The following is a 15,219-nucleotide window of genomic DNA, read 5'->3' as shown; positions in this document are numbered from 1 at the left end:
TACGTTCTGTATTTGTTTCCCAAAAAGGTGGGGTTGCTTTATGCAGAGTGCCAAATAACCTGTTTTGTTCATCCAATAATGTTGATAAATAGCCAAATTTGACATGTGTTACATGATAACAGATAAGTTTCAATTCTTGAAATCATGTGGAAATATTTTAATCGTTGACTCGAATACAATACAGTTCGAGGCTGTATCAGTAATGTGATTTCGAAAAGTAATTTTAAGAAATTTTAAGAAAATGACAACTGAGCAAAGTGCGCACGATCATTCCCTTGCAATTAGACAAGAAATACAACGTTTCGAAAGTGTTCATCCATCAATTTATGCTATTTATGACTTAATAGATCTGATATCTGATACACACATTGCAAAACAAATCCGCGAACATGTTGTTGCAATTGAAGGTATGATACTTATTGCGAAAAAAAGTAGTATATATATTTTTTTTATTTTAATATTTCTAAATATATCTTTTTATATAACAATAAGCAAGTTATTATTTTTTTTAATTACTATGAATTAAAATCTTTTGTTAATAGATTCATTTGTCAATAGTCATGAATGGACATTGGCTAGAGATGTTCCAGAATTACATTTGGGAATTATTGGTTCATCTGACTCAGGGAAATCTGCTTTAGTTCATAGATATTTAACCGGTTCATTTATGCATGAAGAATCTCCAGAAGGTGGTCGCTTTAAAAAGGAAGTCTTTATCAATGATCAGAGTTATCTCTTGCTAATTAGAGATGAGGGTGGTATACCAGAGTCACAAGTACACAACAATATATTATATATATAATTATCATATAGATGTACATATGTGTATTTATGTATACATATGTTAAAAAACATATTATGCGTATTATTGTGATAATATTCTTTACTTAATAACATTTAACACAGGCATCACTTATTTCAGTTTTCTGCTTGGATAGATGCTTTATTACTTGTATTTAGTTTAGAGAGTGAGGAAAGTTTCTCAATAGTTTGCAGTTTTTATAATAGAATGTGTTCATTTCGAAATATGTCAGAAGTACCAAAAATACTAGTAGGAGTTCAAGGTAATATTTATGTTTAATAATTATAAAAATATTTCTTGTTACATGAATTTCTTACACATTACAATGTACACTAATGTATTTTGTATTAAATCATGTTTATTACATTATTTAGATTCAATTAATGATTCTAATCCCCGGGTTATAAAGGATGTTAGACCACGAAAATTGGCATGTGACTTGAGGTGTCCTTATTATGAAACATGTGCTATTTATGGTTTGAATGTTGAAAGAGTATTTCAAGATGGTAAATAGTTTAGAACAATTCCCAATGTTGCATGCAAATTTAGTTTCATTACAGAATAGTTTATAATGTAATAGTTTGTTTGTACTAAATTCACAGCATGTATAAATATCATTCATTTTTATTGTATTCTTTCTTACATCATTACTATTATACTGCAGTGACTTTGATAAATATTTTGAGAGTATTCTGAATATTACAGTGTGTCAAAAAATTATACAACATATATCTGCAAAACATTATCGATGTAATGGACAACAAGCAATAGACAATGAAACAAAGTATTCTGTTCCAATGATTGCCAAAAATACACAACTTCTGACCAAAGAAATGGAAGCAACAAATTCGTCAAAATTAAACGTGAGTTATTCTCTTCTTTCAATGTACTGAATTAAAAAATTTGTGTAACAATTTATATTTGTCCAGGTATCTGATAAAGATGAAGATTCTAGTAGATCATTTCATCATAGTTCTACCCAAAATGATTCTGGAATAATGGGTGACAATTTTCATAATGCACAGAATCAACATGGAGATTTTAGATCCTCAATATTAACACCAACCACTATCAGGTTTAATTTTTGTGATATATAATTTTTTTAATTACGGAAAAAATTTGTCTTACTCAAGTTTTATGATATAGGAAATTTAGAAGAAAGTCTAATATATTTACTCCATCAAAAAAGGAAAAATATAACATGGGTGAGATGGGTGTTGGTAGGGAAATACCTGTTAAACAAGGATACTTATTTAAACGCAGTAGTAAATCTTTAAAAGAATGGAAAAAGAAATATGTTACATTATTGGAAGATGGTCGTTTAACTTATCATTCCAGCTTACATGTAATTGTATCGTAATTTAATATTTTTATAAACATTGTGCATTATGTTTAAGAGATTTATATATGTTTCCAGGATTATATGAATGATACTAATGGTAAAGAAATATTATTACAATATGTGACTGTAAAAGTGCCTGGAAAAACGCCTAAAGGTTCTAAATCATCCAATGCTCAAGGTGCTTAAATATTTATTTGAATGATCCTACATTTTATATTGTAAACAAATTGATTTCATTTTATGTGTATCTTAATTTACAGAAGATAGTTTTGAATTTTCTATCATTTCACTAGAAAATAAGACATGGCATTTTGAAGCAAATAATGCTGAAGAAAGAGATAGTTGGATTTCTGCTATAGAACAACAGATATTATCGAGTTTACAAAATAGCGATGGTGATAAAAAAAACGAAACTGATGCTTTCAAAATGCATTGTATAAAGAACAAAGTATCAGGAAATGATGCTTGTGTAGATTGTGGTGTACCTAGTAAGTAGTTCACTTCTAAATTTATTAGAGAAGTCTTTTTGATTTTATTCCTTATATTCAATTTATAATCGTATTTTAGATCCGGACTGGGCTAGTTTAAACTTAGGTGTATTAATGTGCATTGAATGCTCAGGAATACACAGAAATTTAGGTTCACACATATCAAAAGTTAGATCCTTAGACTTGGATGATTGGTCGTAAGTGCGATAGCTACTTATTTTATCGTTTCAATTTTTCGATCTATGTAATATTGAATACAGCAAAAATAATAATTTTATTAATAAATGATTTGTTCTTGAACATATAATTATATAAATGTATATTATTAGTATTGCATGTGAGCTATGCATGTATATACAGCATAAAATAGCCTTGACATTAATTTTAGCGCAGGTCAGTTAAGTGTAATGTTAGCCCTTGGTAATGATATAGCAAATAATGTTTGGGAATATTGTCTAAATGGGAAACAGAAACCAAATTCAGATTCTCCTAGAGAAGAGAAGGAACAATGGATCAGATGGAAATATGAAGACAAACTCTTTTTACCACCGATTAATCCGAACATTTCTTTAGGGAAGCTGCTTATTGATTCGGTTTGCCGGTAAATATTTTTAGACTTTCGGATGAGTTGTATTGTTATAAATTATTGTTGGATGATTTGTTGTATTAAATGTAATGTAGGGGTGATATGAGAGCATTTACATTATGCTTAGCCAGATGTAGTTATGAAGATATCAATATGCCTGTCAGTATGGAAGATTTAAGAACGCCTTTGCATTTGGCTTGTGCCACAGGAAATTTAGCTATGGCACAACTTCTAATATGGGTGTGTATTTACTCTTGACCGATTAAAGTATATATACATATGTTATAAAAATCATATAAGTACTTGTATATTATTGAATAATTACAGCATAAAGCAAATCCACAAAACTTAGACCACGAAGGGCGTACGTGTATGTCGTATGTACGAGCACTCGAAAGAACGCTTGACAATTCATCGGATTCTATGGAAATGCAGAAGCTTCTTGAAGTACTTGAACAAGCTAGTATTTCTGGAGTAGATGATGTAGAAACTTCTCAGTATTAAAATTGTTTATGTTATGTACTTATTGCATGGAAGGTCATGCTTTAATTAATGGCTTAGAATTGATATAATTTTTATCATTAATAGTACTGATACTCATAAAGACAACCAAAGTATGTTAAATGGATTCAAAGCATAAAACGGTCTATTTCTATAATATAGAGGACTTACATTGTACGTAACAGTATATATCTTTTTAATGATGGCTATAAAGTTCATAAAAAATTTGACCAGATATTTTAACGAATATAACATACTTTGCATATATATTTGTACATTGAAGAGTAGTTTGAATTAAAAGTATAATTCATACTATATATATAAATATATATATATTTAACAAGGTTTAGGTCAGTGAAAGTATTGTCTAATAGTAAATTGGAGTGTACATTATCAATGACTGAGAGTACAAACACTCATAAATCTAGTTATATTTATACACCGAATACATTTAATGTATTTGAAAAATGCTTTTATAACTTTTATTTTATTAATTATAAATTAAACATATAATTACCTCGCAATATAATCGGATTACTTCTAATACCTGACCAAATAAAGTTCTGAATCTTGCTTGTTTTATTTTGTCAAAGTATGTTGAAATCATTATTTTATTTAATTTTATTAGATGAAAACATTGTTTTGAGCACATAATATCCTTCACCTATTATACTTGAATCGTCTAAAAAAAATGTTAGGAACAATTTCATGCATGTAAGTATTATCTTAAATATTATATTATTTATAAGAATTTTACCTAATGGATATATACTTGTTGGAAAAATCGGTAACTGACTATAGTATTTAATCGTCTTTAGTTTTCTCAATTTAGACTGAGATGAAAGTGAAATTCTTCTCACACTCGGAATTCTGGAAGCAACATATAATATATATTTATATGAAATTTATATTTATATAAATTTAAATTTATAATATGTATTATTATATTAATATAAATATATATTAAATTCGTTATATGAAAACGATATGATTTACTAAATTATTACTAAACTTACTCATGTAAATGATGCACTGCTGAGACGGGAAGGGGAGTTTTTAAAGTATAAATTTTGTTTTGATGTAAATCACAACTTTGTATTGGCGATTTTTCACTGACATACTGTTTGAATACACAACCAAATAAAATTCTTAAATCATCATTTGAACATTCTAAATTATCTTGTATTAGTAATATAAATTCCAAGGATATGTGAATTTGTACCAAATATAATAATCTTTTTCTAAAAACACATACAACACATATTTGTGTTGGTCCACTACATAAAGTGTTCAAGCTGTTTTCTCGGAAACCTTAACAGATATTGACTAATTCCTTTTTTTGATTTCAATGGTACAGGAGGATTTTTTCTGTCATAACTCTTTAATTATGCAGAATAATGCAAAATCCTTCAAGTAAATGCTATTTAGTTTCATAAGAGGTATGTAAATGGACAAATATTAATATGGCATGCCACTTTTAAAAAATAAAGGGAGCTCTTATCTCCCTAGCAACCTTACCAGTTGTATCAGAAAAATCTATTGCTCCTCAAATAATCAGTCCTCGTATAATTTAAAACAAAAGTATTAGTCAATATCTGCTACGGTTTCTGAGAAAACATATTGTAATATATATAATGTAATGCAATATAAATAATTTCATTATACATACCTATAGGTATCAATTGTAAACTCATTACAAGATATCTTCTTTAATTTTTGTTGAATATCATCCAATTCACCAAATCTTGCATTTGCTAAAATGCATATATAATCTCTGCACAGCTTTTCAAAGCCCATGTCTATAACATATTCTAATGGTAAACTACCTGATAATAAATGTGAAATTACTTTCTCCTGATGTGGATTGGTAATAATCTTCGCAAACCTTGTCGAATTTGTATAATTAACCTAATATATATATATATATCAATTTCATAATTACAAACACCTTTCTTGATCATATTTAATACAAAGTTAAAATTAATTTTCTTTTTAAATATTAATATTACCTGTGGCAAACAATCATTCACTAGAATTTTATCAAGCACTATATGAATGCATTTTATCATTTCAAAGTAACTTGAATTCTCTGTAAGCATTAATATTATTTTAAATACACAGGTACAAATTTACTTTTACATTACTACAAAGATAACATATACTCACTTATTAATAGTTCCCATAAAAAGTCTGTAAAATCCAAATTGTGTCTAAATGGAAGACTCTGAATATATTGATGAATTTTTGTATCATTTTCTAAATTTTCTTCATTTGAAAAATTAATTTTGTATTTCTCAATATCACTAGAATGTCTAAAGCTGTAATCTCCATTTAACAAAAGATTTAAATTGCTCAATATATTATCATGCTCCTATTTTAAATAATCATCAAAATGACATTATTAAATCTTTGAAATGGTACATAAATATCTCAGATACAACAATTTTTGGATACCTCTTTATATGGATTTATAAAATTATGTGGAAATTCCAAGGGAATTGAATTATAATGAGAATCTATATTCTTTGTATGACCTTCTATCATACACAAATATTGATTTAACAATAATAATTGTTTCCATAATTCTTTTAAAGGAGTATTATTTGAATTTGTAGTAACTTGAACAATCTAAATAAAACATGAACTAATTAAAGAAGAAATATGTTCAATTCATTATAATTAATTGATGTTACCAAATTATTTTTGGATGTTCTTGTAGGTGTACATGATAAACTACAAGTATGTATTTCTACACTTAAACTCCCTTCGAAGTTACTTTTTATATTATTATGTTTGTCAATCATTTCCTCTTTTGTTCCAAATAAATCAAAAGTACTGAATGCAGAGACGGCAATCTATATACATGAATAAAATTATGCTATAAATATTATGTATAGACTATTAAAAAGGACGATAATACTAACATCTTGTTTAGATGCATCTGATAGCTCCAAATGATTCTGAAACATTTTAGAAGAAGAGTTTTTAACAGTTTCAAAAGTTTCAATACCATCAAAACAAGCTTCTATAGTGGTAAACCATTCTCCTTCGATTGTTGTACCTAACAACCTGCTTTTCTTATGATCCTTGCCATCGCAAAGTGCAAATATTGGTGGAAAAGAATCATTTATAAATTCAATGCATATATTCAATGCAATACTAAAATAAAATCATGCTGTTACTGTTACTAATTATATTTACCACAAAAAATATCTTTTATGCAATTCTTATAAGTTTACCATGCTTCTGTTCTACTTAGTGGTAGGTATTTTTCTTCCTCTTTATACCAATTTTGCTTTATCAAAATTGTGCTATCCTCAAAATCATCTTCTCCTCCAAATGAATACTTCAAAGGCGATCCAGTAAGGTCAAATTCTAAAATAATCAAGTAGCTTCTATAACATGAATAAAAAAATTTTATTGTATAAAAAACTTACGTGTTTCATCAATATCGGTACATTCTGAATGATTTTTAATAGATTCAGAAGCCTGATGAAATAACAAAGAATATGTTTACTAAAATAATCCTTTTTCTAAAATGGTAACAATTATGCAACATACTTCTTTATACAGAATAAAATACGGCATATCTTTGAACTCTGGAAAAATACGATTTACATATGACAAACAAATTTTATCTACTTTTACAAGAGGATCTAACTTTTTTCGCAATAATTCAAGTTCAAACATTGTGATAATTATTTGTAATTCAGACTTAAACTACAGTTTATTCAACTTTATCTCATAAAATCGTTCCAAAAATATTTGAATTGCAATTTTAAACGTTTGAAATATTGTGTCCAAGAAGACATCATGATTTAATATCATTTAAGCTATATTTCTATGTGTTATGGTACATTGGATACCAAAAATCCCAAATTTCAATTTGTAAAACTTGATATTCGAATAATTTTAAATATGTGATGTCTATCTATTATAAATATAATTATTATTCAGAACATAATACACTTGAGAAAAATATGTATAACACATATGATATATCGAAAGATAATGTTTAGCTGATTTTTGGAACGGTGTTCAGGTATTCGTTCTTCGTCTAATCCTCGGACAGCCGTTTCGCGTTTGCGCTACTTGCAGTGGATGACATCGATATGTCAATACTTGTAAAGTACAAAATCTTGAAAAAGAGTATGATGTCGTAAAAATAGGAGATACTCAGAAAATAATCATAGTTACGTATAGTGATTAGGTTATGAAAAAGTCGAACAAATATTGGACAGGTGTGGGTAACATTTCAACAGTGTGTTTGTCCGAGGTGAAGAGGGACCGTGAGGACCTCGAAGACAGTGTTCCGAACTTTTACATGAAGGAACAAGATATTCCTGAATATTTGGAAGGCTGTGGTTTAACCACCTGTACAGCCGGCGACATGCCTGAGGATGTGGATGTCCTACGGGATAATAAAGAGCAAACGAAAGAAAAAAAATTATCGTCCGCGTCCATAGCAGGACCAGACACTAAAAAAACAGTAACTGTCAAACACCCGGAATCGAATAAACCGAAGCCAACTACAAAGAAAGGGAAACCGATACAAGCTGATTTAGATGTTTCTAAAGAATTTACCAGATGTAAAGAAGAATGCTTAGAGCGGCTGGATTTAAGTAAATCGAATATTACTCATCTACCTAGTACGGTACGGGACTTGACGCATTTAGTCGAGTTTTATCTCTACGGTAATAAACTCGTTACGTTGCCGCCAGAAATTGGTTGTCTTGGAAATTTGGTAACATTAGCTTTGAGTGAAAATTCTTTGACAAGTTTACCAAATACGTTAGAGAATTTGAAATCTTTAAGAGTCCTTGATTTAAGGCACAACAAACTGAGCGAAATACCCGATGTCGTATATAAACTGACGAATCTTACAACATTATTTTTACGCTTCAATCGAGTCCGATATGTAAGTGATAATATACGAAATTTGACAAATTTGACAATGCTGAGTCTGAGAGAGAATAAAATCAGAGAACTTCCTGCTGGTATCGGTAAATTAGTCAATTTGGTAACATTTGATGTTTCCCATAATCATTTGGAACATTTACCTGAAGAAATTGGGAATTGTGTCCAGTTGTCTACACTCGATTTGCAACACAATGAGCTTTTGGATATTCCAGATACAATTGGAAGATTAGTCTCATTAACAAGATTAGGACTTAGATATAATAGATTAAATAGTATTCCAAAGTCCTTGGCAAATTGTAAATTAATGGATGAATTTAGTGTAGAAGGAAACCAAGTATCTCAATTACCAGATGGACTGCTTGCAAGTCTTTCAGACTTGACAACAATCACATTGTCCAGGAATGCTTTTACTGCATATCCATCAGGAGGACCAGCTCAGTTTACAAATGTTTATTCCATCAATCTGGAACACAACAAAATAGATAAAATACCATATGGTATTTTTTCTAGAGCAAAGAACCTTGCAAAGTTAAACATGAAAGAAAATCAATTGACTGCTTTGCCATTAGATATTGGGACATGGGTCAATATGGTTGAATTAAATTTGGGTACAAATCAACTTACAAAAATTCCTGATGATATCCAATGCCTTCAAAATTTAGAAGTCTTAATACTTTCTAATAACTTATTAAAACGTATTCCTGCCAGCATAGCGAACTTGCGTAAACTCAGGGTATTAGATCTTGAAGAAAATAAAATTGAATCTTTACCTAATGAAATTGGTTTCCTAAGGGACTTGCAGAAGCTAATCTTACAGTCTAATCAGGTAACCTCTTTGCCAAGAGCAATTGGTCATTTAACAAATTTAACATATTTAAGCGTTGGAGAAAACAATCTAAATTATTTACCTGAAGAAATTGGTACACTAGAAAATTTAGATTCACTTTATGTAAATGATAATGCTAACTTACACAATTTACCATTTGAATTAGCTTTATGCACAAATCTCAGTATTATGTCAATTGAAAATTGTCCACTTTCTCAAATACCACCAGAAATAGTAGCAGGGGGACCTTCTTTAGTTATTCAGTTTTTAAAAATGCAAGGACCTTATAGATCCATGTAACAAAATTAAAAAAATTATTTCTGATATGATTTAGATGTCGATTCTTAATAAGAATGATACAAATGATATTTGATACTAATATCTATTAATACTACATTCTCACTGTAATGATCTCACATCAATAAAAATTATATAAATTATGGATATATAATATATGAAAAATGTGCATATATTTGTATTCTCATAAGATGAATAATAACTAATCATATATCTGCAATTATGGATATATAATATATGAAAATGTGCATATATTTGTATTCTCATAACATGAATAATAACTAATCACATGTCTGCGATACATTCTCAATATGAAAAAAAGAAACATATATAAATAAATTATGAAATTGGTGCTGACTTGGAAATATGCACAACTGCTAATAAAGCTATAAGAAAATAAATTCATGATGAAATATTTTAGATATAGTAATGACATAAATTGTACTCATATTTTATTAATATATATAGTTCATATCTCATTCACTTATTTTGTTTATTTTATGTATATTATTTATCAATATTATAAAATATAATGTATTTTAATTTGCATGCAATATATTATGATACATTACTTCAAAGATACATTAAGTTCACAGTTTCTTACAGACAGGTACATGAATATCATTTTTGGAGACATAATTATTATTTTCAGGATTTACTATATAGTATACTACAATCGAGTGAGATAATATTATTCAATTGAAGAAATACAATTAAGAATCGGCATCAATTATTTTATATTTCAGTTACTGCTATCCATTGCCATACAAACAAGATATTTTGAGGAAAGAATTAAAATTATTTTTAATGATAAGTTTACCTTGTATTATAGCGTGAAAGTAAATATTGTATTAGTTATTTTATGTTATACCACAAGAGCTTCAGTTTTGAGAGGTTTCACAAGAAAACACTCTTCTAAAAGGCAAAAAAATCTATTTATATATCATTTAGCATACTGTAATGAATAACGTATTATTTTTTTATTTCTAAGACTAAATGTAAACAATCTTATATTTAAATATTCTAAATAATTATAAAAAAATATTTTTTCCACATTTGTTAAATAAGTTGCAATATTCAGTGGCAATTATAATATACATTTACTTATACTTGTATATGTTTACAGAAAAGTTAAAAATTGTGACATTTTAAATTAATTAACTGTAATAATTAGTGCAATTATGATTTTTAATTGAGTCATTAGTATGCTCTCATCAGATGAAGGAGCTGCCAAACAAGCATACTATTATCTAGTTTTAATTTTATATTATTATAAGATCATTTTTTGCTAAGTTCCATATGTGCTTCTGATGTCATTTAAAAAGGCAAGTATTTTTATTATTAGTAAATTTTTCGTATTTTTTCTGCACTGAAATATAGTGCCAATATTAATTACAAATAATTATATCATAATTGATCGCATTATTGAATATGGTCAATTGTATACAAATTTATATGTATATGTATATATGTATGTTTTATATTGGATTCATAACTGTAACAGTTGATTGGATTTTATTTATAGCCAACAATATATTGATTTTTAAAACATGTTACAGATTCTTACACTCATACACCTGATACTACCTGTTTTTCTTAGAAACTAATAAATGCAATCATAAAAATTTGATTTATAATCCATTTTACTATGCAATGGCTGTGCAATAAGAAATTAAATAATTAGCACAATTTTACTTGTATTAATTGTATAACTCAAAATAATATTATATTAATATATTGTAAGTTATATATATAGCAAACAGATGTTTTTTATTCTTTAGTTAGTGTTATTTCAATATATCGAAAACATTGACTATATGCTTGTTAGTAAACAAAGATTATAGGTATTGAAACATTGTTGTGTATGATGTAAGTAAACAGTAGTATTCATAGATTCTACTCCAAATTTTTTAAGTTATAATATTTTGTAAATGAAAATGTAAAATTATTAATTTTGGGAATTATGGAAACATATAAAACATAAAATGGAACTTAGCAAACTTTTAATTATAATTAAGAGAAAGTATGCCTATTCTGTAACTACTCGTTGACATAAATGTATGATTTGTTATGTGTCTATTTACACAATTTTTCTACACTAGTTATGTTTCAACTATAATATAATGTAATGTATTTGCATTAAACTTTGTCTTTCAAACTTCTACAACTTGTCCATAAAATAAAGACCGATAATAATACTGTATAAATAAGACTTTACCTAACTTCATGTTAAAAGTTTTTTCTTTATGCAATGACAAATTTTATAGATTATATCAATAATAAGTTTTATGCTATTAATAACTTTCAAATTAATTGAATTTAATTAAATATTAATGTCAATTTATAAATTTCATGTCAAATTGCTTATCTTTGTGTTATAAACAATAATAGTTGTGTATATAATTTACAAAATATATTCATTCATCTTCCTTACTAAAAAAACATAAAATGTTGCAATTGAAATATCATTTTCTTTTAACAGTATATACTTGTGTATGTTTAACACACAGTGAAATATTAAATGAGTATTAGAGTATATCTAAGAGTTGCCAAAAAGAGTGCTATAATACAAATTGTTGTGATAAACTGTTCAACAGTTTTAAAATACATAAGTAATACTATAGTATGATCGAAAAATGATTAAATTTGTATGAAAATGAAATAAATTACTTCTCAAATTATAATCTTGTTGAATAGTCTATCAAGTGCGACATTACGTATATATAATTTTAAAATGATATTAATGTAATTCAATGTATATGAATATATAGGATGCTGTATATTTCTAAATATATAAATATAACATAAACATTTTGGGACTCTGATTTTATTCAAATTATTGTTTAATACTAAAATTAACTTATAAAATACTTTATTATATATATTAGTGACTTCCGCAATATTGCAATTACAGTAAATTATTTTTATGAAATGAAGTACTTCTACGAATACGTTAATTCGTTTCTCTCATCCTGAATTTCTTACATTTTTTTTTCATATTTAAGAGAAATAAGACTTCGTGTTTTCATAATAAATCTTCCGAACTTTACATTATGTTTAATGTTATGACACTGCAATTTTAAATATGATACAATAAAAAATATAATTTCATATAATAAGTAATAACTATATTATATACTTCTTTAGATTCTTCAATAATTTTAGATGGAGAAACAATATTTTCAGTTAAAGCACTACCGCAAAAATTAGATTTTTGGAACAATTTTCTTGCACTCGTAAATTCTTCCATCATACTTGTACTTAATTTCCGATTTATCATTGTATTGTATACATTTTTCCCTGAAGTAATTATTAATCTAAAATTAATATACATCAGTATAAATCACTTTTTTTTATTGAACATAGTAAAAGTAATATCTATAAATATTAATAATAATACCTTATAAGTTGTAATATCTCTTCCGAAAAAGATTTTAGATCATCTAAAGTAGATTCACAATATTTTAAATCGGTTTCTGTGTTTTTGTTACGAATGAGTATTATTTCCTTATTGGTAATATCAATTTCATTTTTTAATTTTAATACTTTATTACACATATCAACTTTGTTTAAATTTTCACCAATCACAGTGTTATATTTGCATTTGTGAAGTTCATCTACTTTTGTAATATGAGAATTTTGATTAAAAATAGAATTAAAATTATGCCTTAAGGAAAAATTCCAAATTTCGTTACAAAATTCATCTTCTGTAACCCATACTTTGCAATTTATATTATCCTTTAAAACAATGTTAAAATAAATGTAGAAGATATATGATGTATATATACATATTTAACAAACAGTTCTAAATTTATTAATAATTTACCAAGTCTTTATATCTTTCTTTGAGTATTTCTTTTTTAAGTCGTAGCTTATTAGTTTTTGTATTTAAAGTAGCTCTAATAATCTTTAGTTCTGTACTCTTATTAACATATTTCATTAAATGTAAATCGTGCTTTTCATTATTTGGAGACATCATGATTTTCATGAATATATATGTATACATATACATATTAATTCATAAGACAAATACATTAACAGTCATTAAATTTTTTTATATAATTTCCTTTAGAATATTGTCCATATTCTTCTAAGGATTTACAACCATCGATTAAGAATATTATTTTTCTTAAAAGATATATTTAAAAATACTTGCTTACTATAATTTATTTATTAAATCTAGAAGAAGCCACTGACTAATATTAAATATATAAAATTAAAAAGTTTTATATATTTTTTTTTCATTTTATGATACTTACTAGATATGACTCGTGATTGGTAATTTCCGTTAAAACATTTCCAAATAACCTACCAAAAGCAATTACATTTTGTGTTATGGCGTGTTGGAAGCTTATTCATTGAAGTAACCTATTTTGCATGTAAACAAACTTCGTTAAAAATTGTATTGGTCATCGAATATAAGTTATTAATGGATTAAATATAACAAAGTATGAATATAAATATAATATGAGTTCCAGCGGCTTGAAAGTGTTAAAGAAAAAGTTAGTATAAAATTAAAATATTTTTATGATTTCTTTACTCCTCAATTATTTTAGTAATATGTTTCTCATGAAAATGTTATAATGGAAGAATAATGGATGCATAATAGTATGTAATTATAATTGATTTAAACCACTTTATAACATTTACAGTAATTCTTGCCCACAAAAGGTACGATGCCAAAAATGTTTGGAAATGGGACATTGGAGTTATGAATGTAAGGGAAAACGAAAATATTTACATAGATCTTCACGTACATCGCAATTGAAGAGAGCCTTACAGAAGCAGCAAGAATCTAATGGGTAAATTTGTAAAATTTGTAAAATCATGGGTAAAACATGATTAAATTATTAAGTTTCAAGACAAAAAATCTTAATGCTAATGAGAATCGTATGTCATATTTACAGTGAAGAGCAGAAAAAAGAAGTGAAGAAAAGTCGTTTACAAAAAAAAATGAAAGAAGAACCTAATAGTTCTAGTAATACAAATTCTAGTGCTGATAGCAGTAGTTCCAGTAGTAGTAACGATAGCAGCAGTAGTAGTTCATCTTCAGACAGTGAATCAGATTCTAGTGATAGCGTTTCCAGTAGCAGTGGTAGCAGCAGCAGTAGTAGTAGCAGCAGCAATAGTAGCAGTAGTAAAAATAGCAATCATTCTAACAATTTTCTATTTTCAAAAAGACATTCTAAATAAAAAATTTTAGATAAAAAATAAAAAAATCTTATGATAAATATATTCATTTTTTAAATATTTATGAAGTACTCTCTTTTTCTTTGTTGATTTACATATAATAAATGTATGTAAAATAATTTCATTGTAAAAAATTGAGATATCTAAAGTACTTATATGTAACATATATTTTAAATAATAATTTATATATCGCGGCTTGTAATAGAATTTTATTATTTATATTATGATACCAATACCCTCCTAATTACATCAGATATTTGTAAGTAA

The 15,219-nt window shown here is 26.7% G+C and overlaps 5 protein-coding genes across 7 annotated transcripts; 3 read left to right on the top strand and 2 right to left on the bottom strand.

Annotated features, from left to right (window-relative positions):
- Positions 1-204: 204 nt before the first annotated feature.
- CenG1A (Centaurin gamma 1A) lies at positions 205-4,248 on the top strand. Its single transcript, XM_069116319.1, has 13 exons — positions 205-407; positions 543-775; positions 923-1,064; positions 1,177-1,308; positions 1,508-1,665; positions 1,732-1,877; positions 1,949-2,147; positions 2,220-2,322; positions 2,405-2,632; positions 2,712-2,829; positions 3,021-3,233; positions 3,314-3,458; positions 3,546-4,248. Exons 1-13 carry the CDS (start codon positions 242-244, stop codon positions 3,720-3,722), a joined length of 2,160 nt encoding a protein of 719 aa, XP_068972420.1. The 5' UTR covers positions 205-241; the 3' UTR covers positions 3,723-4,248.
- A 17-nt stretch (positions 4,249-4,265) lies between these two features.
- Positions 4,266-7,670, bottom strand: LOC138181492 (protein zwilch homolog). The gene is made up of 12 exons (XM_069116322.1): positions 7,281-7,670; positions 7,157-7,208; positions 6,959-7,094; positions 6,644-6,878; positions 6,413-6,574; positions 6,174-6,347; positions 5,886-6,090; positions 5,729-5,808; positions 5,389-5,627; positions 4,736-4,960; positions 4,477-4,589; positions 4,266-4,401 (listed from the first exon to the last, which is right to left on the bottom strand). Exons 1-12 carry the CDS (start codon positions 7,407-7,409, stop codon positions 4,331-4,333), a joined length of 1,821 nt encoding a protein of 606 aa, XP_068972423.1. The 5' UTR covers positions 7,410-7,670; the 3' UTR covers positions 4,266-4,330.
- A 112-nt stretch (positions 7,671-7,782) lies between these two features.
- LOC138181491 (leucine-rich repeat protein soc-2 homolog) lies at positions 7,783-12,587 on the top strand. Of its 2 annotated transcripts, XM_069116321.1 has the most exons (2): positions 7,783-9,465; positions 10,889-12,587. In XM_069116321.1, exons 1-2 carry the CDS (start codon positions 7,933-7,935, stop codon positions 10,895-10,897), a joined length of 1,542 nt encoding a protein of 513 aa, XP_068972422.1. In that variant the 5' UTR covers positions 7,783-7,932; the 3' UTR covers positions 10,898-12,587. The 2 variants fall into 2 exon arrangements, with proteins under 2 accessions (XP_068972422.1, XP_068972421.1); XM_069116320.1 differs by having other exon boundaries at positions 7,783-12,587.
- On the top strand, positions 10,947-15,180 carry LOC138181501 (zinc finger CCHC domain-containing protein 10). Of its 2 annotated transcripts, none has more exons than XM_069116337.1 (3): positions 10,947-11,087; positions 14,415-14,564; positions 14,670-15,180. In XM_069116337.1, the coding sequence occupies exons 2-3, from the start codon at positions 14,458-14,460 to the stop codon at positions 14,953-14,955; spliced, it is 393 nt and encodes a 130-aa protein (XP_068972438.1). In that variant the 5' UTR covers positions 10,947-11,087; positions 14,415-14,457; the 3' UTR covers positions 14,956-15,180. The 2 variants fall into 2 exon arrangements, with proteins under 2 accessions (XP_068972438.1, XP_068972437.1); XM_069116336.1 differs by lacking the exon at positions 10,947-11,087 and adding an exon at positions 14,124-14,264.
- LOC138181498 (uncharacterized) lies at positions 12,360-14,113 on the bottom strand. Its single transcript, XM_069116333.1, has 5 exons — positions 14,022-14,113; positions 13,589-13,852; positions 13,163-13,500; positions 12,902-13,079; positions 12,360-12,833 (listed from the first exon to the last, which is right to left on the bottom strand). The coding sequence occupies exons 2-5, from the start codon at positions 13,772-13,774 to the stop codon at positions 12,744-12,746; spliced, it is 792 nt and encodes a 263-aa protein (XP_068972434.1). The 5' UTR covers positions 13,775-13,852; positions 14,022-14,113; the 3' UTR covers positions 12,360-12,743.
- Positions 15,181-15,219: the final 39 nt, after the last annotated feature.

The sequence above is a fragment of the Bombus flavifrons genome, chromosome 7 (assembly GCF_040668555.2).
Source record: "Bombus flavifrons isolate JBK064 chromosome 7, iyBomFlav1_principal, whole genome shotgun sequence".
NCBI classification, from domain to species: Eukaryota; Metazoa; Arthropoda; class Insecta; order Hymenoptera; family Apidae; genus Bombus; species Bombus flavifrons.
The sequence above is the reverse complement of the archived record's forward strand: the minus strand, read 5'-3'. Positions and strand labels throughout refer to the sequence as shown.

Excerpts from the sequence above, each read along its gene's own strand:
- CenG1A (XM_069116319.1), top strand. The coding sequence starts at position 242 with ATGACAACTGAGCAAAGTGCGCACGATCATTCCCTTGCAATTAGACAA. Across the intron at positions 408-542 it reads ACATGTTGTTGCAATTGAAG|ATTCATTTGTCAATAGTCAT; the intron begins GTATGATACTTA and ends TTTTGTTAATAG. Across the intron at positions 2,830-3,020 it reads TTAGACTTGGATGATTGGTC|CGCAGGTCAGTTAAGTGTAA; the intron begins GTAAGTGCGATA and ends CATTAATTTTAG.
- LOC138181492 (XM_069116322.1), bottom strand. The coding sequence starts at position 7,409 with ATGTTTGAACTTGAATTATTGCGAAAAAAGTTAGATCCTCTTGTAAAA. Across the intron at positions 6,091-6,173 it reads TTATAAATCCATATAAAGAG|GAGCATGATAATATATTGAG; the intron begins GTATCCAAAAAT and ends TATTTAAAATAG. Across the intron at positions 4,402-4,476 it reads AACAAGTATATATCCATTAG|ACGATTCAAGTATAATAGGT; the intron begins GTAAAATTCTTA and ends CATTTTTTTTAG.
- LOC138181491 (XM_069116320.1), top strand. The coding sequence starts at position 7,933 with ATGAAAAAGTCGAACAAATATTGGACAGGTGTGGGTAACATTTCAACA.
- LOC138181498 (XM_069116333.1), bottom strand. The coding sequence starts at position 13,774 with ATGTATATGTATACATATATATTCATGAAAATCATGATGTCTCCAAAT. Across the intron at positions 13,080-13,162 it reads GAGATATTACAACTTATAAG|ATTAATAATTACTTCAGGGA; the intron begins GTATTATTATTA and ends TATTAATTTTAG. Across the intron at positions 12,834-12,901 it reads TTATTGAAGAATCTAAAGAA|TGTCATAACATTAAACATAA; the intron begins GTATATAATATA and ends TTAAAATTGCAG.
- LOC138181501 (XM_069116336.1), top strand. The coding sequence starts at position 14,230 with ATGAGTTCCAGCGGCTTGAAAGTGTTAAAGAAAAA. Across the intron at positions 14,265-14,414 it reads TTGAAAGTGTTAAAGAAAAA|TAATTCTTGCCCACAAAAGG; the intron begins GTTAGTATAAAA and ends TAACATTTACAG. Across the intron at positions 14,565-14,669 it reads AAGCAGCAAGAATCTAATGG|TGAAGAGCAGAAAAAAGAAG; the intron begins GTAAATTTGTAA and ends TCATATTTACAG.